Source organism: Mugil cephalus, chromosome 15, assembly GCF_022458985.1.
Source record: "Mugil cephalus isolate CIBA_MC_2020 chromosome 15, CIBA_Mcephalus_1.1, whole genome shotgun sequence".
Taxonomy (NCBI): Eukaryota; Metazoa; Chordata; class Actinopteri; order Mugiliformes; family Mugilidae; genus Mugil; species Mugil cephalus.
The window spans coordinates 17,289,963-17,312,553 of NC_061784.1; the positions used below are offsets into that span (position 1 = coordinate 17,289,963).

Here is a 22,591-nt window from a genome sequence, read left to right on the forward strand (position 1 = left end):
TTTTCAATGTTTAGTATCATTACCCACATTCACTGACCACATTCAAATCAACAATAACTAACAACTCCAGCTCTGTAGGGGACATGCTTTTACAGTCAGAGTTCAAATAACCACATGCCACTAGGTTTAAAAATACTGTTATCAAAAATGAGTTGACAAAATATTTTCCAGGTCACTTCCTCTGGGTCTGAGCGATGAAGCTCATGCTGAAGTGCAAAAAACTGCAGTTCATCGAGTGGCCACTTGAGGCTCCAAACCGGAGTAAATCCCCATAGAGCCCCATGTTAAAAAGTCCAACTTTACAGCAATATTAAACATGTTTACAGCCTGGTACAAAAAAACAGTTTAGTCTCAATAGTTTATTTCATTATTCATGACAACTGTACGGGGGGTGGTTTTCTTATTCGTTTATATTTTATTAAGGTTTAAGTTTGTCCATGATTAGGGGGATTCCCACTTTAAGCTAACAGCTAACAGGTAGTGGAGATCTCAGGCTGTTTTAGCTCCCAACACGACCGCCATGTCCATATTTGGAGTATCTGAGTGTGGGCGGAGTAAAGCTCATCCAGACATGGCGGACACAGGCTCCGCCAACTTTGGGCTTCATTTTCTTCACACTTTGTAAAATTGAGCTTTAGCGAAAGAAGATGGATCCTTTCAAAAAAAAAAAAAAGAAAACTCTTGAACTTTGCAGCCAGACCAAGCAAGCAATTTAAGCTCTTGATACCCAGCATCCTCATATAGAGACATTAAGTTTTAGGTTTTGTTGCAGCTTATTCTGCTTCATTTAAACCCTGTTGTCCTCGTTAGTGGAAACCTCGTTAGTCTGCCATCTCATGGTTGTGAAGGGTGAACATACTGGTCGGTAAAAACATGATAGTGGGCATTTCATCGAATTCATTCTACAGATGATCACAGGACAAAAGGGGACGAGGGACAAAACCCTATCAAATTCTATGTTTAAAACTAATTTATTTATGGTTATTGGCATTTCTAGTTTGATATGACCCGCAAATTTAACAGATTTTATCAATAGCAACGAGCTACAACGAGCTAAGTAGCAAGTACTCGTTTGAGGACACTGGGACTTCATTGTTCGCTATTCCAGTTTTGCTCAGCCATGCTTTTTTTTTTTAAAAAAATTTCCAGTAGAAATATTATGCTTAGTTTTTACACTTCTTAGGTCCTACTGATCCCAAACACCTTGGAGAAATTAAAAATGTATACGAAACAAAAGCTCAGGTCTCAGAAAAGCAAGTTAGGTGCTAATACCAACTGGTCCAAGAGCAAGAAGACCAGCTTGGCGTTTGTTTCTTACAGACTTTTATTTTATAGAAAGTTCTCGTCAATGACTAAAAGCCGGCCGTAGAATTCTTCTATCTTCTTAGCTTCCTCAACGTCTTCTTCCATACTACTCTATAAGACCTTGAAGTCTGTAGTATGTGACTTAATGCAACAACCAGTGTTGAGGCAGCAGTGACAGAAGTGTCATTCTCCTGATTACAAGTCAGTGTAGTATTAAAATGACTTTAAAGTTCCTGTTTTAAGGTAAAATTGTGAACATTAGTGAACAAAGATCTTGGTAGTAGCTTAACTGTTGGACCAAATTTCCTCTCGTTTTTACAAACTTTCATCAAGTAATCGCAGAACAAATAAATTATGTGACAAAAAAAAATATTAATAATAATAATAATTAAGTGTGTAAGATCATCCAGAAAGTGTTCAATTATGTGACAAAAAAAAAATAATAATAATAATAATAATTAAGTGTGTAAGATCATCCAGAAAGTCATTAATCAGAACTGGGAAATATTTCTATATGAAATAAATGCAGGAAAAAGAACAGTGTTCACGTGAAAATTAAAATTGACACTTTTTAATTTCTTCTTTTGATGAGACTGAATTCAAACGTTTAGGATGTGCAGATGTATTGCAAGGGACGCCTCATGTTCATTTAGGGTTGTTATTTTAATGCTTCCTATATCTGACTGACAAGGATTGACTAAAATAAAATGACAAGTTCATCTGCCTTTTCTTTCATTTTCTTTTTACACAAAACAATATTAACATGGTTAATAATAACAACACAATACAAATATGACATTAATAAAACAGATTAATGCTGCTGAATACTTTATCCTCTTTTTTTTAAGTGGTTTGTGTTAAAACATTACATGATTTCATGGTGTGAAAAAAAGAAAAAAAAAGAAACAGAGTAAAGTAAAACCACAGACAGAGCTTAGGTAGGATATGATGCAGTCGTACATGTACATTCCATAAAGAGTCCTTTCTGTCTATATATTCTTTATGCGTTTGCGAGAAAAAGCGAAGCCACAATATCAGTGCGGCCTCGTGGCCAGTGAAGACGTTTTCAGTCCAAACCTGAAAGTGAATGAATGCATAACACAAAGACTCAAATAGTGCACATGATGTATGAGAGATGTGAAAACCTACAGTCACGCCGGACACATATAACAGTGCACTTCTTTTTTTTTTTTCCAAATTGTACAGTTCACATGTGCACACATTCTTACAAAAGGTGGGAAGTGGTGTTATTGCACCATCAGGAGGCAGCATGAAGGACTCTTTTCGCGGTTGTTGTTTTTTTTTTTTTATTTGTTAGTTTTTCCCTCATTAGACTATTTTTGCTCGTTTACTACGTTCAAGTGCTATGGGAGGATCAAAGGCTCTCGGTTCATCTTAGATTTACACGCTTCGTTACATGGAACCATCTGGGACGCTGTGATCGAAAACTGTTTGGAAAGGACGAGGATGCGCCAACTCCAACCAATCACGTCGATTAACAATATGAAATAACAGGAGAGGAAAAAAATCTAGAGGCCGATTGGTCGGTTACAACAAGTGCATAGCTTGAAGCTCTTGAGAATCCGGGATATTCTCAAGGTCCAAAGACCGAAATGACGTAGCCATGTTGGTGGTTTGCAAAAGTGCCTCAACGTCGCTACTCGGTACAGTCATCATATATAACATGCACTTTATGTAAAACCAATAACCAACCGTGTCTGTGACTATTCTCGGTCATCCAGGTGATGGTATGACTAAGCACGAAAACAAAGGCAACTGGACTTGCTTGGAGATGTTTCACCTTTCATCCAAGAGGCTTCTTCATTTCTAAGTGATTGGTGGGTGAGTCCTCAATTAACCCAATATGTGATGTGCTACATATCAAAGCTGATCTCGTTTCAGCCGTTACGTTGGCCAATCGTACACATGAGAAGATAAGAAGAGATAAGAAATCATCAGTATGTGAATGAAACGTGTTCCTACCTACAAACACCTCCTCCGCTCAACGATTGTCCTTCTAATTTAACGTACATGGCAAACAAGTCCAGCTGGCTTTGTTTTGGTACCTCCTGCGGAAATAAATGGTTGTGACTGTCCAGATGTGAGCAGAAGAGTTCTGCTGTGGTCAAATGAAATGAGGTCTCCGATTCGGCTCATTCCCTGGTGAGAGTTTACCATTTCTAGTGCTTTAATTTCAAGTGTTTAAAGAAAAACTTCACATGGGACGCTAGGAATGTTTGATGACCATCGAAGTAAAATCCATGATTCATTTCAAAGGAGCTTTACACTCTTTGTATCTTCTCTGACTTGTTAAAATCCGGCTACACACGCTGTCTTTAACACAATAACAACAAACTAACTCGTAATAAATTAATATTTAACTGGTGCCATCCTCTGAAGTTGGAATGAGAAGTGTTAATGCAGCACAATCTCATAATCTGTGCGTTAAGTACAGTCCTGATGAGACGCTGCTAGCTTAGTTTAGCTTAGCTTAGCATAACAACTGGAAGCAGGGAGGAAACAGCTGACCCATATCTGTCACATATCTCTGAAGTTCACTCAGTATTGGACATGTTGTGACTTAAATTGCTAATTAATTCAAAGCAGAAAAAGAAAGATGACAAAGTTAGAGTGACACAGATTTTGGTCCATGTATCATAATTCCCTTCAAAACCAATCATTTTTCCATTTCCGCTCGCGGATGAACATTATCAAACAAGTCGCAGCCTGTTAATCTGTGAGCTTCAGAGTCAGCCGAGCTTTTCCTCTGCCTCCAGTTTTATGCAAAGATATGCTAAAAGCAAATAAAGAACAGCTTTTGGAGACACTGGGAGCAGTTGTTAGGCGTCTTTTTGAACAGCGCCCAACCTCTGGGGAGGTTTTTTTTTTTTTTTCATCACTTCATCATGTTAAAGTACATGGCTCGCAGGGCTGAAGGGTTTACACCGAGTCCTGAAGTAGATGACCCAAAGTGTGCTCCTGCTCACTGTCTCATTTCATTTCACTCTTAAAAGAGTTTTTAATCTCAGTGAGCCTCTTACATGGTTAAATAAAGGAGATAATATTAATAAAACAAAAAAAACTTCTCTGCTGTACATATGTGTGACTTCAAACACCTCTCCATTTCATATATCCAGTGTGTATCATTATAGTGAAAAGTGTTCATGATATTCCTTCTCTGCTCCCGCTTGGTTGAAGGGGATTATAGTGGAACGGTCCCGGTCGCGCCGATAAGTCCTTCCACTCCGCTACTGGAGCGTCAACCGGCCGAGGGTGGAACCAGAGGAAGGTGACGATGATGCGGTAACGTGAAACAGGGAAACGGTCATCACTGAATGCCCTCTGGAATAACACAAAAAATACAAAACAAGATTTAAAACGCTCAGCACCAAATTTAAATGTGGGGGGAAAACAAACTGCAGCGCCGATGGATTTGAAACGCACCGGTGTTGTTGTCGTCGGAGTCAGTAGCGCCGTCGCTGTGCATTTGTCGCAGCTCGTTGTACTTTGTTTCTATATCCTGGGGGAAAAAAATTATTTGTTATGTGCCATAAACATACCTACATATATATCTCATGCACTTGGACTCACGTTAATGTGTATTTAAAGAAATTTAAATTTGTGGTAATAATTTAAAAAAATATATAAAAATGCATAATCAACCACAGATTTTGCGAAGCCCCTGCAGTACCTCGCAGAGCTTTGTTGAAGACCTATGCTGTTTCGTCTCACTGATGTACATTAATTATCATTTAACAGTTTTCAACATTTAAAGAGGCCATAAAGGCCTAATATGGTGAGTTCCTGCAGGTATTTTTACAGGAAAATGGATCAGGTTTGTGTCTATAACACAGGTGTTATAGAAACCAGAGGATCCAATGTGACCCACGTGCAAAATTTACACTGAAGACATTAACTGTAATTTTGCCAATTAAAGTAATTGCTATTCCTAGGGTTCATGCATTGTAGTAAGAGTTGTGGACATAACACAACACTGAAACATAAAACTACTTTTTTCTGAAGAAATGTCCTGCTGTTCATTAAATGTAAACATTTGCATAACTTCTTTGCACTTAAACAAAGGGAGAACGTTTGAAGACATTTATAAGTTAATACGCTATTGTTATACTGGTGCCGCCCTCGTGGCCACTGAACTAAAATGAGTTTGACACCCCTGGTTCATCTATAATGTCAGTTTTTGGCTTTTAATCATAGTCTTACTCTTCAAACTTTCAAAAACTAGTAAAATATTCAAAACTGTGGAGCAGAAAAATACCAGAAAAATGCTTAGAACATCACAGGGACATCAGACCAAACCAGACCCACAACCTCCAGCTCAGATTTCCCACCACATGTCACAGGTTCTGCGTCATCACTCAGATACGGTCGGTACCTTCAGATACTGCAGATCGGCCTGTAGGAGGCGCAGGTGGGTCATCAGCTGCCGGCTGAGGTCGGGGCCACCGCTTCCTGTCTGGGAGGAGGACGACAGCAGCTTCCTCATGTCTATCCCTACATCCCCTCCAACATCATCGTCAGTGCTGCTCTCCTCTGAGCCTCCGCCAAAATCCAGAACCACGAATCCGCCTGGACGGAGCAGAAGATCAGACCAGATCAAGTGAGAGTGGGTAAATAAAAACTTCCCCGTCGACACAATGTTTGCTTCTCTGGTATAAAAGTACCATTACTGCTGGATTCAGTTGTCTCCGAAAGCCCCGTGAGTCCAGACGGGAGCAGCTGCAGGTTTTCGTCTTTTTGGTTGTGGTCACGGGAAGAAGCAGCAGGAGCAGGAGCCTCGGGACTCTCGGGCAAAGAGGCGCTCAGCTGAGGGGCCACGCTCTGCTTGACCTCCTCCGTCTCCTCCTCCGCTTCTCTGCTCATCATGTGCGTGAAAAGAGCCTGCTTCAGCAACGCCACTGCAACGGCAGAAAAATGTGTCATTTCCTTTTTACAAGAGTCACCAATATTCTGGGTCTGAGTAATGAGTAATGAGTATTTTTTTCTCATAATAAAACCTATATGGTAGCGTCACCAGACATACACTCTGCTACATCACTCACGTGTCCGTAAACCTTCCTCAGCTTTAGAGGAGTAATTTCCAAACGCGATATCTTCTTCACATTCAATGGCGATGCCCTGACGTGATCCTTCCTGCAGCAGTCTCTCCGCCAGCTGCCCGTCCAGGAACGCTTCCAGCTCTGCTTCATCCAGCTCCTCCACCTCCTCTTCCTCCTCCTCCTCCTGCGGCCGCCTGTCTGCCACGGCCAGCTCCTCTTCCTCGTCGTCCGACTTCATTCCGTCGAATGGGTTGAGGCTCGTCGTCGTCGGAGTTTGAACGTCCTGAGGGTCTTTATCTGAGACGCAGCGAAAGTTGACATCAAAGAAAAAACATTTTTAAAATAGAAATATTTGGAAACTGAAGTATCATATTGGCTTTTCTTTATATTTTTAGCCTTTACCTGCAGAATTGATGCTTCCACTAGACGTCTCATCAGGCTCTTTGCTTGGTTTAGAAATCCCATTGTTGATGATCTCAATAGCATCCCGCTCAGCACTGAGGAAACACACGTACCTCGTCAGTATGAAAACTCAAACGACAATCTATCTGTGAACGGTAAAAGAACTCACTGGGCCGGAGCTGCAGGCTTGTCGCTGCCGCGTGGTTTGGCCTTCATGGCGTCAGCGCACTGTGTGATCAGACACTGCCACCTGGGTGGACGGAGGAGACGCGGCAAGATGAGACAGGCAACAAAAAACATGAGATGAAGCAGAGTGACGATGTTTGAAAGACTCACGTTCTCTGATCGGACACCGTCTGAGCCGTCAGCTCGTAGATCTGAGCCCCGTTCTCCGACATGGACAGGACGAAGAAAGACTTGTTGTCTGATGAGGAGAAAATGACAAACGGAGGTTATCTCAAGTTATATAATATAAACTTATAAGACGCGTAGGGTACACACAATAAAATGAAGAAATGAATGTGACATGGTTGAAAAATTGAGAGAGAACAAGACTAAGAGGAACACTGGCGGGTTTGTGGGGCTAATATTAGCACACTCAGTGCGTTTACATGCACAGCTTAATCGAGCTATGCTCGAAATTTGACTTTCTGAATGCAGTCCTTGTTCCAGTTTAAATGCAGCGGAGAAAATCAAATAACTGACGGGAACATGTCCTCCTCCTCCACACTAGGTGGCAGTATGTGTCTTTTCAGCGGGATAATACCACGTTAATACGGCCCACTTTCTGGTTGACCTATAAAACCCGAATTCTAATCGCATTATCTGGGTGTCTTAATTGGATACGGAGAACTCCGATTTTAGTCGGAGTAACGTGTTAACATGCAATTAAATTGTCCAGTTAGAGTCCGATTAACGCAATAATTTGTTTTTTACACATGCACGTAAGCGTACTGACTGACAACGGATAAATTTTAACTTATTTAGTCAAAACTGTACGCTAACATGCTACTTAAAGATGCAAACAAAAGCATCTGGTACAAAACTCCATGCAATTCCTGCCTTAACCTCACTAAATGTCACTTTTCCCACCATTTTCTCCCCCCAAAGACCCAGACATTTCACCCTAAACCTAAGATATAAACTTCATGGTGGACACAAATTAATGTCCAATGGAAAAAGAGATATTTTAGTGACAATATCGCTCTGAAAAATATTTACTCTGCTTGAACTGCAACATGGAGGAGAAGGATGCTTTCCAGATTCATCCACTAGGGATATAAGTATTTAAAACAAATCAGCTGGAGAAAAACAATCTACTGCCAAGAAATATACAGAAATTATTCATTGAGAGAGAAGAGGGGTTATGACTTAAGGGGTAGACTTAATTTCTTAATTCAGAGGGTGCGCACTATTAGGAGAAGTTTTTCTATGTTGGTGTGTGGTGTCAAATTATGGAATAGGGTGAGGGAAAAGCAAAGAAAAGAGGGGCATCAAATGCATATACAATTGAAAAAGAAACAATAGACAGAAAAATATAAATACAGCGACACCAAATATTTCTCACCAGTGGCCACAGGGCGAACCAGGACGGTGTTGAGTTTGATGATGGGGCTGAAGGTGTGTTTGGTGTCGGCGGCGGTGGCCAGATTCTTGCCGTGAAACTTGAGGATCAGACGCTCGTCCTGTTTCTGCAGCAAAACCATGATGTCTTCCAGGAGGAGGGTGTACAGTTCTGGGAGGAAGACACAAGAGGAAGATTGAAGCTGCTGAACACGAGGAAAAATTACAACAAATCAAATCATATTGGGACGTGTGCGTGCATGTACCTATTGTTTTTTCCTTATTGACTTTCCAAGAGAGGGGTCCCTCGTGAATCATCCTTTTCTTGGTCAGGTCCAGATTCTGCAGGAAAAGGAATTAATTAACACTATTCTTTGCATTCAGAGCCTCGGGGTGGTTTCTTTTCTTACCTTCAGCTCCAAGATCATTGGGTTTTCACTCTGTTTGAGAGACGAGAGGTCCAACCTTCGCTGGTACTCCTCTAACCTCTGATGAGACAGAACACAACTCATTCAGCACCTTTAACTTTCAGATACAGCTTTCTACTCGTTGTCTAGAGGGTTTCAACTCTGCACCTGCTTGTTTTCAGCCTCTTTCACAGCCTGGTTGACATGGTTGAGGATCTTTTTACAACACTCCCCAGCTTTCTTCACCTTTACCCTTTCCTCACCATCCTCTGTAGGAGGAACAAAACCGACAAAAAACAAAAACCGTCTCGGTGAATCTGTCATCAACATCAAAGGAAAAACTAAATATATATGCACATGTGCTCGGTATTTCTACCTGTGTATTTAGCAATGTTTTCCAGCAGGAGTGGATACTTGGTGAATCTCTGCATTTCTACAGGAATAATGTCTTTCAGCTGCAGCCTGCGACACAGACGGTTGCTCTCAGCCTCCTGAAGAGGAGAATGAGGAGTAAGAAGGGTAGAAAACCAACAAGTAAAACAATAAACATGTTAGTCTCCGGTTTTTGACCGTCTTGTGCTGACCTGCATGAACTGGTTGAACCTCTGGTCTTTCTTCTTCCTGGTCTTGATGAGCTCCAGTGCAGATGGCTGGTTGCTGCAGAAAGTTCCCACTGCTCTTTTTATTTTCTCCTCTTGCTCCCCGCTGAACTGAAATCAAGACATCAACATACAAAGCCTCAGAAGACAACTCCTCGGGGTGAGTCATGTATTTGATGCTCATTTTAATTCAAAGTTTAGGCTAAACATGAATGCAATATGCCAACATGATCGCAATTTTACTTAAAGAGGCCAATGGGAATGTGTTTAGTTTTGCAGCCAATGTGAAGAAGTTGTTGAGATATTTATTCAAGCCTCAAAAAAAAGTCAGACTGTACATGTGGCCTGTGCAACATCTCCTCTAATCTCCATCATACTTCAAAGAAAGCGAGTCTTACCCACGCCAAGAGATCATCTCCGATCTGCCCAATCACCGACGTCTCACTCCTCTTCCTTATCGCTGTCATTTGCTCTGTTATAGAAACTGTGGAGCACAATGAGAACAAATGATGAATTGCAACTGTACAGTGGGGGAAATAAGTATTTGATCCCCTGCTGAATTTGTAAGTTTGCCCACTTCCATAGAAATGATCAGACTCTGGTTTTTATGGTTGTTTACTGGTTATGGGTATAGACAGAATATCAATCGAAAATGCATAAAAAACACACAATCTAAAAGTTATAAATTGTTATGTATTTTATTAAGGGAAATAAGTATTTGATCCCCAACAATTCACTTAGAATTCAGGCTCCTACAGATTGGCTGGTGCGCATGTGGCACACTGCTGTGCTCAGTCAACTATTTACCAATACTCCTGATCTCAACTCGTCATGTATATAAAGCACACCTGCTCTAAGAATCAGTTTCTTACATTCCAACTTCTACAGCACCATGGGCAAGACCAAAGAGCTGTCAAAAGATGTCAGGGACAAGATTGTAGACCTGCACAAGGCTGGTATAGGTTACAAAACCATCAGCAAAAGGCTTGGTGAGAAGGTGACAACTATTGGTGCCATTATTCGCAAGTGGAAGACCCATAAAAGGACCATCAACTGTCCTCGGTCTGGAGCTCCCCGCAAAATCTCGCCTCATGGAGTGAGGATGATGATGAGAAAGGTGAGGGAGCAGCCTAAAACAACACGGCAGGAGCTTGTTAATGATCTGGAAGCAGTTGGGACCTCCGTCACCAAGAAAACAGTTGGCAACACACTGCGCCGTTATGGATTGAACTCTTGCAGTGCCCGCAAGGTCCCCCTGCTCAAGAAGGCACATGTACAGGCCCGCCTTAAGTTTGCCAGTGAACATCTAAATGACTCAGAGAAGGCTTGGGAGAAAGTGCTGTGGTCTGACGAAACCAAAGTTGAGCTATTTGGCATTAACTCGACCCGCCGTGTTTGGAGGATGAAAAAACGTGAGTATGACCCAAAGAACACCATACCCACGGTTAAGCATGGAGGTGGAAACATCATGTTTTGGGGCTGTTTTTCAGCAAAGGGTACAGGGCAACTTCACCGCATTATGGGGCCAATGAATGCAGCCATGTACTGTAACATCTTGGACAAAAACCTTCTTTCCTCAGCAAGAACACTGAAGATGCCTCGTGGGTGGGTTTTCCAACATGACAATGACCCAAAACATACTGCCAGGACAACAAAGGAGTGGCTCAAGAAGAAGCATATTAAGGTCATGGAGTGGCCTAGTCAGTCTCCAGACCTTAACCCGATCGAAAACCTGTGGAGGGAGCTGAAGCTCCGAGTTTCCAAGAGGCAGCCAAGAAACTTGAAGGATTTAGAGACTGTCTGTAAAGATGAATGGGCCAAAATCCCTCCTGCGCTGTGTGCAAACCTGGTGACCAACTACAAGAAACGTCTCATCGCTGTGCTTGCCAACAAAGGTTTCTCTACAAAGTACTGACTTGTGTTGTGCTTGGGGATCAAATACTTATTTCCCTTAATAAAATACATAACAATTTATAACTTTTAGATTGTGTGTTTTTTATGCATTTTCGACTGATATTCTGTCTATACCCATAACCAGTAAACAACCATAAAAACCAGAGTCTGATCATTTCTATGGAAGTGGGCAAACTTACAAATTCAGCAGGGGATCAAATGCTTATTTCCCCCACTGTATAACAACGTCACTGTTGGCACAAGGACATCAACACTTGCATCAGAATGACTAAACATATCAAAGTAAACTCATGTTAAGGTCTCAAAATTTCATTTATTTTTTGCAGAAGACGCTTCGTACAAATGTTTGTATCTCTGAACCTCCTCAGTTAACCTCTCATTGATGTGTTCCTTCTTTATTGGTCCAAACCAATCAATTAAAAAACTGTAGAAAAGGAGAAGCAGGCGGAAATACTAAAGCGGAAATACACTACTACCAAGCAGACAGATCACAACTCTTGTGGTCTGGAAGTGTATATCAGCTATGGCGCCAGGCTCTGCATTGTTGCTGTCCCTATGGCGTCAAACTGATGCAGAAGCCTAGATCGCCTTCAATTAGCGCTGTCACGGTATACCGGTACTGACGATAATCGTGGTATTAAAAAATGAAATTTCAATATGTTAAAAATGCGCATATAATAATATTGTGTAAATCTTGGCCAAACTTGACTCGCGACCAATTATATTTGACCGACTGTATAATTTTTATTTCCCACCGTCAGCGCTCAGAATCTGCTCATTGCTCTCACTGGTTATTTATTGGTGCACTTCCACTTCTGACCTGAGGATACTATTGTGATACATTGATAGGTAGTGGGGGCGCTATTGAGCTCCTGCCAGTTCAAATCCGGTGAGGTGAAGAAGACAAGCAGCGAGTGAGAGCATGCAGATGGAGTGTGACACGCAGACAAAACAGTTAGAAAAACGATTATCTTTTCACCAAGGTCGATTCCACCGCAGTGTATGTTGTATGATTGAGGTCTGTATGGTGTACGGGGGGCATGTTTTGTCCCATGTTAATTTGTTTATTGCACTAAATGTATTTATAATATAGACAGATGTTCAGTAATTATATGTTATTATAACATAAATGTGAAGCACAATAACCAGCGTCATTCATTTTTCAGAATTATTTTGTGATAGTGTTTATTTTGCACATGCATGTATATATACACCCATATTTAACTTAGTGTACTGCAAAATTAACATTTCTGCCCACGACCCTCCCCTGGATTCAATTTTGGCCCTCCACTGATCCAGTGCCGCTTGAACACAGTGTTTTTTTACATCTGCCCCTGTTTTCTTCTGTTATACTGTTATTTCTTTGGGTGTAATTCATTTCCCAAAAGAGAGAAAACGACATTGATACATTTTTTATTTATTTATGCCAATATTATTATTTACATTTTTGTTTTGTCTCTACTTCAGATCGAAGCTCTACAGCTCTGGATCTTCTCTTCTATATTCCTGTGTTTAGGCCTGAGTGTTTCTACTGTTACCATGCAGCTGGATGATGTCCTCAAGGTTGATGAAGATGTGTTTGATGTCTTCTGGTGGAAGGATGCCGTCTCTGTTCAGCCTCTGGTAAAAAACACAGTCCAGCACCTTCAGCTTCTGCAGGTGGGCTCGCTCGGTGTAGAACAGCTCTGCGGGGTGGACGCATGAACTCGAGTAAGGGGACGAACCGAACCTACGTCCGATCATGTTTGCGCCACGTCTCGGCGACTCACCGTTGATGACTTCCTGCCGGTTGATCTCTTGCGGCTTTAAGCTTGCCAGGACGCCTCGGCTCACCAGTCTCTGCCAGTTCAGAGGGTCTTCTTCACACTCCACCTCTCCTCCCTGGTCATCTTCGCTCTGGATGTCGGTCGCACACTGCACCTCCATCCTGCTGCTGACCGAAAACAGAGAGAGCACCAACTGGCGTTACAACCTTTGTTTTTGTCACTTTAATCTTCATTTACTAAACATAAAAGTCTACAAATGTATTAGTTATCAACCTATGCTCCCTCAGGAATTCCTACAACATTCTCTACTACTGTAATGGACAGTTTATCCTGAATGTAGTGCTACAAATCCCACAGTTGTTTGCTAGTTTGAGCCATTTTTAAACTGAAATTGCAAACAACTGCGGATTTTCTGCTTTTCAAATGTAAATTGGAGCTTTTAATTTGGACCATGTCCTAATAAACTTCATGAAGGTTTAGAAATCTGGTGTTGAGACAACACGACATGGGAATACATATTTTTTCACCACTTTCTGGCATTTTATAAATAAGAAGATAAACCAATAATGAACAATTAATTAGTGCTGACATTGCGTAATTTAATGTATTTTATGCCCTTATTTATGGACATTATTAGCATTTAATTTAAATATTTTCCCCTTTTTACTTATTTGTGTGCAGCCTATAGCATCAGTGCTTAACCTAACGTCAAATTAGGTTAAAACTCATAACCCAGACTCTTTAAATACCTGAAGGCTTCCTGATCTTCCTCCCGTGGCTCCAGGTTGGAGGGACTAAAATCAAACTGGGTGCTGGTCGGACTGAAGACGGCGTCCTGGTGGTCGTTGGACTGTGGACCGTCAGACAGTCTGGGCTGGATGCAGAATGGAGAGACGTCTGTGGAAAAAGGGATGGAAAAATTATAGGTTATAAAATTATACAGGCTTAACTCAATTCTAACTGGAAGTCTGTAGTCCATGATTTATGCTTTGATCTTCTTTCATACAAAGGTGGTAATATAAGAGATTAATTTGTTGCTTATATGTAGGAGAGAACAGGAGGATAAGGGTGATTTCATCCTTTGATAATAATTATTTTATCTCAAATTTAATACAAAGTAGTAAAATTAAATACATGCTTCAAGGGTTTCATTGTGAAAATGTTTTTGTTTGTTTTTTAAACTACAGAAATTTGATCATATAGAATAGAATAGAATAGAATAGAATAGAATAGAATAGAATAGAATAGAATAGAAAACTTGGTTGGGATCCAGCTGCAGCTGATGCTGCATTCAAGACAACTTGGGAAAAAAGTTGTCAACTTCAGAAATTACTGTTTCCAATAGCTGCTGCACATATTTAAAGCAAACGGTGACAATACACCAAACTTATTTTTTCTCCTCTGAGTTAACGTGTAATGTGAATGCTATGATATCGCAAGTCTGAAATTTCTGTGTTGGAATATACAATTTCCGAGGTTTCATGAAGGCGTCATCTTAGACATTTTTTCACTGTAAGTCACTGTTGGAAAGTAAATTTGTGAAACTAGGAGAATGTGTCCTAACTGCAAACAAAGGACTTAAACATAGTAAAAAAAAAAAAATTATAATAAAATAACTACTAATATTAAATGTTAGGATGTAAATTTTGCAATTCAGATTTAGAATGTGATCTACAGTTTTTGTATAAATTGACACTGAATGAAATTGCTAATCGAATAACTATTTAAATTAAATTATGTACAGTTAACCGGGCAGTTTTACAATTTTTGCGATTTTAAGAAGGGAACATTTAAGTGGTGGCGTTGGAAAGTCTGATGGCTGTGGGGACAAAGGACATTACATATCCAGGATATCCTGTCTGCCTCTTCCAGGACTTGGAAGGAGTTTCTTATCTCCGATCACTGATTCTTCAAAGTTATTCCAAAGAAACACTGGGGCAGAAGCAGGAAAGCGCTGAGAGGCAGATATCAGTGTTTAATGTGTGACGGGATCCTGTTAAATATCAACCTCAGACTTAGACAGGGATATCTTACTGGAGTCTGACTCCTGTCCACTGGCATCTGAGATGTGACCGGTGGGGGAGCTGTGAACAGGGGAGGCGGTGGAAGGCAAAGACTGGGTGCTGGTGTCCGACCCCTCGCTGAGCAGATTCGCACGGATCCGTCCGGAGGCGGAAGAGTCAGAAACCTCGGGGATGCCGAAGGCTGGCTGCGGGAGCTTTGGAGAGCGCTGCTTGTTCAGCTCCACCGCTTTACCCACTGCAGGCAAACATGCACAATTGCAGACAATAAACGCACACATCTTTCACATATAAGACACGTACGGGTTAAACTGTAGTTCCCCCGCCTATCTCACCTAAAGTGGAGTCTACTCTGCTCAGACGCCGGGGCGGGCCGAGGATGTTGGGAAACCGAGGCTTTTTCACCTTCTCCTCACCTTCCTTCTCGGGCTTGATACTTTTCTGCTCGTTAAAAACAAATGAAATGAAACTTCTACAAAACATGCGCAGAATGACGCAAGGTGGTTATCCTAAAACTGAAGAAGGGGCTGCACCTTAATCTTGGGAAGGAAATTGATCCGCGCTCGCTTTTGCTCGAGGCCACGCGGCTCCTTCACTTTCACCCCGAGGTGCTTCATGTAGCTGAGAATCACATACTGCATTGTTTGGCTGCAACGTGAGACACAAAGTTTATTTTTATGGTTTATATTGCACGGTCTATAAAACCTCAGACTATATGGTGCAGACTTTTTTTTTAAATTATGCATCAGTTACTTTAATGATCTTAGCGCTAATAACTGTATAAATAATCAATCTACCACCCTCTTTCTACGAACTATCTCACGAAATATTTCCTGTGCAACGAGGTCAACAATCAGACACTGAAAATACACTGTTACCCACAACAATTTATAAATAACATGATGCAGAAATGAAACTAAAACACATCTGACCCATGACTGATGATATAAAAATTTAAAAAAAAACTCCCTCTTCTTACCACTTCTCCTCTTCTGAGGGCTGCGACGTCAACCTGCAACAGCACACACACACACACACACACACACACATGAGGAACAGAGACAATTAAAAATACACATGTGTGCGTCTTTGCGGTGATGTCTCACAGGATGTCCTCTATCTTGGAGAGGATGTGTTCAGCACAGGAGCATTCCTTCTCCGTGGCTTGCTCCGATTCCAGCTTGGACAGCTCGTCTTCAGCGAGCGTCAGACCCATGCTGCGCTTCTGCCTGCGCGCACACACATCAACACAGACGCCCGTGTTAACTCGTGAGATATTATCCTTTCCGGCAGAGACACGATGGATTAGACAGGCGTTACCTGAAGTCTTCCAGGTTCTTGTGCAGGTCTGGTAAGAGCGTGTCCTGTAGCGTCTGAGTGTACTGTTTACATAGGTCCTCTGGAATCAACTCCAGCCGCCGCTTCTCTGACACACAAACACATAAAAATACTGTAAACCCATTTTAACAATGTCATGGTATGTCTTGTTTGGTTTTCCTTGTGTTTCCTGTTTCTATTTTTAAAGGTTCTTATTTGGTGTCTTGCTTTACCTTTTTTTTTTTTTTTTTTTTGGCTGGTTATACACCGTATATGGTGTATATGGTGTATATGGTATATGGTAACAGGATGTTGTTAGTGGGGGTCTTTGGGTCCTATGGGTTGAGAGGAGGAGCCTCTGTGGATCATCCCACAGATACTTGATCAGTTTGGGATCTAGTGAATTCCGAGGCCAGGTCAACACTTTGTGGTGTTCTTCATGTTTTCTGAGTTGTTCATGAACTATTTTTGTGTGTCAGGCTGCATCCTGCTGGGGGTGGCTGCTGCCGTCAAGGACTGTCATCACTATGGGGGTGGGGGTGTCTGGTCTGGTCTGTCTGGTCTGGTCTAGGTGGGTGGTACATGTCTAAGTATCATCCATAGGAATGAATTCCAGGTCCAAAAGTTTCCCAGCAGAACGGTGACTACAAACAATAAGTTATAAATAACAGGATGCAGAACTGAAACTAAAACACATCTGACCCATGACTAATGATATAAAATAAAATAAAAAACTCCCTCTTCTTACCACTAAGATGGTGAATGTTACTTACTTCTCCTGTCACTGGTCATAATGTTGTGGCTGATCAGTGTAGTCCTGCCTTGCCTTAAACCTTTGTCTGTTTCTTTTCTGGATATATCCGTTCACATACTCTTATGGTTCCCATGGTTCCATGTTTTCAGAATTTTAGTTTGGACTAAACTGTCACACTCTGCAGCGCCTCATTTATGTATCCTTCACTGTTAGCCCTCAATAAACTTAACATAATAATTGCATCCTATCTTTGGTTCCTTGTGTGCGTGTTTGTGTCTTTACCAAGTTCAGCTGCAACCGCCTCCGGCACTGGAACTTTAAGATTCTGGAAAAGACAACCAGAAGTTGAATTATTTAAACACGTATAGACACTTGGCTTAACAGAATAGACACTGACAGAGGAAGAAAAAAAACAGGAGGCTAACTTACCGCAGTTCGATCCATGAAGAGCGAATGAAACTCCATGAAGAAGCGTCGACTTTCTTTGGAGCTGGTTTGCTTGTGCATCTCAGCGTAGAGATAACAAAGCTAACCGAGGGAAAACAACAAGAGCTTTGAATGATTTTGTGTAACACGTCAAAGCTCCAAAAACAAATTATGATATACATGTTATATTATGAGGAAATAGCTTTTGTCAAAATTACCAATGGCGTTCCTCAGGGCTCAATCCTTGGCCCACTTGCATTTATGACAAGTTTTTTTCAGAATATCACTGCATGTCTGTGGTTTCAGTGATAATGATGACACTGTTTTGAATGTTGGGCTACATATTTACTACAAATGTTACAACTAGCAACTACTAGCACATTAGCATGCTAAACAGTACTTAGACACGTTTTGTTTTGACTTGCTTTACTTCCGATCTTAAGGCAAGAATGTAAATAACATATTTTGTGGCTACAAATATATTTTCTGTCTACGTTTAGATGAAAGACTTTGTTTCTGTGTTTGCATATGTACCAGAGAAGCAGGGTCAAACTGCGAGACCACATGATGGAGGAAAACTGCAAGGTGAGCCGGCCGACACTTCAGCAAGTCAATACTCTGGAAGCAGCTACAATATCCATTGATCTGGGAGAGAAATCAGTTTGGTGTTTGACGGTCATGCAGCACACAGTCTGCTTATTGTCTTATTTCATCAACTGTTTGGAATATTTCTTTAAATACCTGCTCTTGCTGAGAGTCGAAGTCGTCATCTTCGGCTCCAATAATCTGGGGGTTGAGGAGGTAGGGAGGGCTACTCACAGTGCACTGGGTACTGGAGTCCTGAGTCATAACATGTTCAGGGTAAAGCAAAACAATGTGTGTTACATGACTAAGCCTTGTATTCAGTCAAAACAACCTGAGAAGCTTTCAACACCTTTCTTAGAAAATGCTGTTAATGTAGCAGGATAGCACGCTCAATTATAACCGCAAACATACATAATGAACATTGGAGTGTTAGAACTTCATGCACATCAAAGCATGAGCTGCTGCCATCATTGTGCATTTTAAATAAATAAAAGGCTATGACAAATAAACTGCACATGTCTGCACTCCTGTCTGTTCATAGCAGCACTCAAACTACGCTACCTAGGAAGGCACTTTGTGTGAATAGTGTCTTTCTGTTCTCTTAAAAAACACTGGTTAAAAATAAATCAGACATGTACTCACATTCTTGGTCCATTAATACATATATATATATATTTATATTTAGTTTTATAATTATTTATCATAATATTATCTGTTTCCATACTGTCTGTCTGTCTCCTTTTTGGTTTGTTTTGACATTGTCTATCTGTGTCTGGCTCTGTAATTGTCTATTGTATGACTGTTGTTTTAAAGTCTTCTCTGTCTGTGTTGTGGGACTACGGCTGAAAATTAGCATTTGTGCTAAGTCCGGCACATTTACACTGGCGACTAACGCATCAACGTTGATTAATGTGCATTGTCCCAATTCAATAAACAAATAATAAATAAATACGATTATTTTCTGATCAGATGAATCTTAAAAAATAAATACATAAAATAATTGGTTAAACAAGGAAAAGCATACGAACACGTCAGTATTGTCGGTCCAGCTTTAAAACCGTACAAAGGAAACATGGACGGCTACACAGATGGATGAAGACATGTGCAGAGGCTCTTAATTTGTCTCACACACTTCGTTGAATAAAGTTGTATTGTTAAAATCAGCTTTTATCTTCTAGTGTATTTAATTCACTGTAGCAGTTCAGAATGTGCAATACCCGCTACCTGATCATTTTTCCACTTAACTGCAACAGCATCAACACGGACATGGACGACTGAGGTTTGTGCAAATTCTGCATAAATCCAACAACTCCAGTCTCTTGTAACGTTCATGCATTTTGTCCTCGAGTTCACTTTCAAAACGCAACTTTGTGTAATCTATTAAAACTTTTACTTTAAGTTTACTAATGACTTTATGGGAACATTTCACAACGTTCTTGTTTTTATTAAGTTGTGGAGGCCAAACTCTTGCAGAATATCAACGTATTTACCCACTTGTTTTTAGAGTAAAAATCGCAATTAAGATTAGGAACTTACCGGAGATGGTTTTGTGTGTGTGTGTGTGTGTGTGTGTGTGTGTGTGTGTGTGTGTGTGTCTGTGTGTGTGTGTGTGTGTGTGCGTCTCTTACAGTGTCAGGTGTGTTCTCGGTGTCTGGCGACGAGCTGATGTTGAGGCCGTCTCTGCGGATAACGTTCGGGCTCTGACAGGGCGTTTCTCGTTTGCCAGGACTCTCTGTGAGTGGACTGCTGTGCATCTAACACACACACCCACACACACACACACACACACACCCACACACACACATATAGAGGGCAGCACAAAAAAAACACGACACTTAAACCAAATTGATTGTTTAGTCTGTTGCTGAATACTGGGAAATCCCCCAGAGATTGCACAGTAGGACGATTTCATCCCTATTTTTAGAAGCTGTGATAAAGTGTGTTATTAAGTCTGCGTAAGCGCCATTTCCAGAGGGGCTTTGTGTTGTATTTAATCCGCGTATAGCCACAACACATTATTAATGACAATCTCCAGTCAGCAGCAGCACCTGTGATATGGACCACAAACAACACAAGTCTACATCACATTTACTAAGTTCTTCGCTATTTCGTTTATTTGTCTATGTTTGAATCTGTAAATGGTCACGGATGGAAAGCGTTGGTATAAAAGTAGTTCTGATATTTACTGTCTAACCAGCCTGGATGAGAGAAGAGAGCGGTAGATAAAAGATTTGAGTTTAGCAAGTACTTTAACTTCCTTTGTTTCACTTCTCAGGGCATATTTTAAGGCCACGTCTAAAGTTCCCACTTGGGTCTAATAGTTAAACCTTCTTCACTGGTATCCTCCAACTATAATCAACATCAACCAAAAGGATTAGTACAAACTAACTTAATGAGAACGACCCCAAATTTCTAATTTCTAATCATTTCATTAATACTTTGTTTGTTCAGCTTCAAACTAGCTTAAAATTTCTGATAATATGAAACTAACAGGAGTGATGAACATATATGTATGAATATATAATGTGTAGTCAGAGCGCGTCTGGTACAACACCACGTGTACTGAATTGTACGGTATCATACATATGGTAAGGTACGGTAGGATATGGTGTCGTATCTTAATCTATCATAATTGTTTCACCAACCAACAAATAACACACTTTCTGATCTTTCATCATTATACTCACAGAGTTGTTATTGACCAAAGTCCCGTTGTCGCACTGTGAGGACAAGGTCTGATCCCTCAGAGGAGACCCGCTGTCTCCTTCTTCAGCTTCACCATTCCTGGATCCTGAGGCTCCGCCCTGAAACACACATAAATACAAATTAAAAAAAAAAGAAAAAAAAAAGGTCCTGTAGACCAGTGGTTCCCAACCTTTTTCCCTTGGAGCCCCCCCTGATCGTATCTAAGAAACAACAGATGCACCATCAGACCTTCCAGAGTATTATGCAGCTCCTCTGCATCTATACATGAAACATATTCAGGGGGGTTCAAGCTAATTAATTTAAGGAATTATTCGATTACCAATTTAAACGTTTAATTCAGTTTCAATTTATACAAAGATATCTGGAGATCATATTCCAACCCTAAATTTACATCATAACATTTAATATTAGTTATTATTATTATTATTATTATTATTTTTTTACTATGCTTAAGTAATTTGTCTCCATCTTTCCGACAACAGTGACTTTGATGAAAAAAACGCCGGCCTAGATGACGCCTTCATGAAAATTCGGAAATTGTATATTCCGGACTTGTGATATCATAGCGTTCACATTACAGGTTATTTTGGAGAAGAAAAAAAAAGTTTGGCATGTTGGCACTGTTTGCTGAACATTAAAATATGTACAGCAGCTATTTATTTTATTTTGGAAGCTGTTTTTTCCCAAGTTGTCTTGAATGCAGCAGCAGCTGGATCTCAACCATGCTTTCCAAACAGGCATGTTACATATTGCATATTAAGGCTGCTTACATCTGTAGGAACTAAATGTCAGAAATATTTCTTTTAATGAGGCACCGCTGAGAAATGTTACACACTTCTCCTCGTTCTTACCCCGTCACTCATAGAGGTGGTGCCATGGTCCCGGAGGCTGTTGGTCGGGGAGCCGCATAGCTCCCCACCTGACAAGAGAGAGGAGGCCATGCCGACATCTCCCCCCTCCTCCTTCTCCTGCTTGTCCTCTTCCAGGGCAATCTGAGGAAGCCCTGGAGGCCTCCCCAGCACTGTCAGAGCTACATAGGAACCCGCTGCCAGAGAGGAGTCATGGGAAAGGAATGAAGGGAGGGAGGGAGAAGCATAAAAAAAGCATCACAACCACATCAGAGAATCTGTCAGAAACCTTTATCAGTAAGCTTTACCAAGCAGCATCATGAAATAGTTCATGCTATTTATTTTAATCATGCATGAAGAAAATCCTTGATTTCTATAATAATATTTATTTTCCATGCAGCATGGCTTTGGTTGTTTGATTGACAGCTGATCCGGCCTACCACCACCCTACAGTAGATTTTGGTTTAAAAACAGCAGGATGCATGATTTAACTAAACAAACTAGGTACAATGAAACCAGCTAGAATGCTATGCAGCATAACTGAAGGCAAAAACAGAAGTGCATACTTACATTTGATTAACTTTACAACCTCTGTGTGGTTTGAATGCGTAACTAAGGTCCCGTTAACCTGTGAGAAGGTGAAAAGGACTTTAACACGTTTGTCCGTAAAAATAAGGTCAAAAAAGTCAAAGTTTGCCCAAGAGATCACTCTAATAAGTACGACAAGGTACGACGAGTTCATCAAAAATTGGAAATGTAGACCACCTGCTTGGGACAAACCATCTAGGACATCAGTAATAGACCCCTTCACGATTTGTAGACAATGTGACATATTTTGAGGGGCGGGGCTTAACCGGAAGCAAAACATCTCAAACACTATAGACTGTAAACAGCGGTTAGCATATTTCAAGAGACTGTTTT

General features: G+C 40.9%; 1 protein-coding gene across 2 annotated transcripts in view; it reads right to left on the reverse strand.

The window, feature by feature from the left end:
• Positions 1 to 1,860: 1,860 nt before the first annotated feature.
• The window catches only part of LOC125021192 (rho guanine nucleotide exchange factor 12-like), a 34,646-nt gene continuing 13,915 nt past the window's right edge, over positions 1,861 to 22,591 (reverse strand). Inside the window, exons 5-36 of one of the 2 annotated variants that reach the window (XM_047607150.1) lie at positions 22,241 to 22,298; positions 21,674 to 21,867; positions 20,804 to 20,920; positions 19,745 to 19,870; positions 18,273 to 18,371; positions 18,066 to 18,176; positions 17,535 to 17,633; positions 17,388 to 17,430; positions 16,355 to 16,460; positions 16,141 to 16,263; positions 16,014 to 16,046; positions 15,568 to 15,682; positions 15,370 to 15,475; positions 15,048 to 15,272; positions 13,763 to 13,910; positions 13,017 to 13,177; positions 12,786 to 12,932; positions 9,732 to 9,817; positions 9,319 to 9,444; positions 9,111 to 9,225; positions 8,903 to 9,003; positions 8,738 to 8,815; positions 8,594 to 8,669; positions 8,332 to 8,499; positions 7,101 to 7,188; positions 6,934 to 7,014; positions 6,765 to 6,859; positions 6,366 to 6,659; positions 5,988 to 6,221; positions 5,699 to 5,892; positions 4,750 to 4,825; positions 1,861 to 4,647 (exon numbers count right to left, since the gene is read on the reverse strand). In XM_047607150.1, coding sequence (XP_047463106.1) covers positions 4,634 to 4,647; positions 4,750 to 4,825; positions 5,699 to 5,892; positions 5,988 to 6,221; positions 6,366 to 6,659; positions 6,765 to 6,859; positions 6,934 to 7,014; positions 7,101 to 7,188; positions 8,332 to 8,499; positions 8,594 to 8,669; positions 8,738 to 8,815; positions 8,903 to 9,003; positions 9,111 to 9,225; positions 9,319 to 9,444; positions 9,732 to 9,817; positions 12,786 to 12,932; positions 13,017 to 13,177; positions 13,763 to 13,910; positions 15,048 to 15,272; positions 15,370 to 15,475; positions 15,568 to 15,682; positions 16,014 to 16,046; positions 16,141 to 16,263; positions 16,355 to 16,460; positions 17,388 to 17,430; positions 17,535 to 17,633; positions 18,066 to 18,176; positions 18,273 to 18,371; positions 19,745 to 19,870; positions 20,804 to 20,920; positions 21,674 to 21,867; positions 22,241 to 22,298 — 3,837 coding nt within the window. In that variant the 3' untranslated portion in view covers positions 1,861 to 4,633. Of the gene's footprint in view, positions 4,648 to 4,749; positions 4,826 to 5,698; positions 5,893 to 5,987; positions 6,222 to 6,365; positions 6,660 to 6,764; positions 6,860 to 6,933; positions 7,015 to 7,100; positions 7,189 to 8,331; positions 8,500 to 8,593; positions 8,670 to 8,737; positions 8,816 to 8,902; positions 9,004 to 9,110; positions 9,226 to 9,318; positions 9,445 to 9,731; positions 9,818 to 12,785; positions 12,933 to 13,016; positions 13,181 to 13,762; positions 13,911 to 15,047; positions 15,273 to 15,369; positions 15,476 to 15,567; positions 15,683 to 16,013; positions 16,047 to 16,140; positions 16,264 to 16,354; positions 16,461 to 17,387; positions 17,431 to 17,534; positions 17,634 to 18,065; positions 18,177 to 18,272; positions 18,372 to 19,744; positions 19,871 to 20,803; positions 20,921 to 21,673; positions 21,868 to 22,240; positions 22,299 to 22,591 lie in introns of both variants that reach the window. The other variant, XM_047607149.1, reaches the window with a different exon arrangement.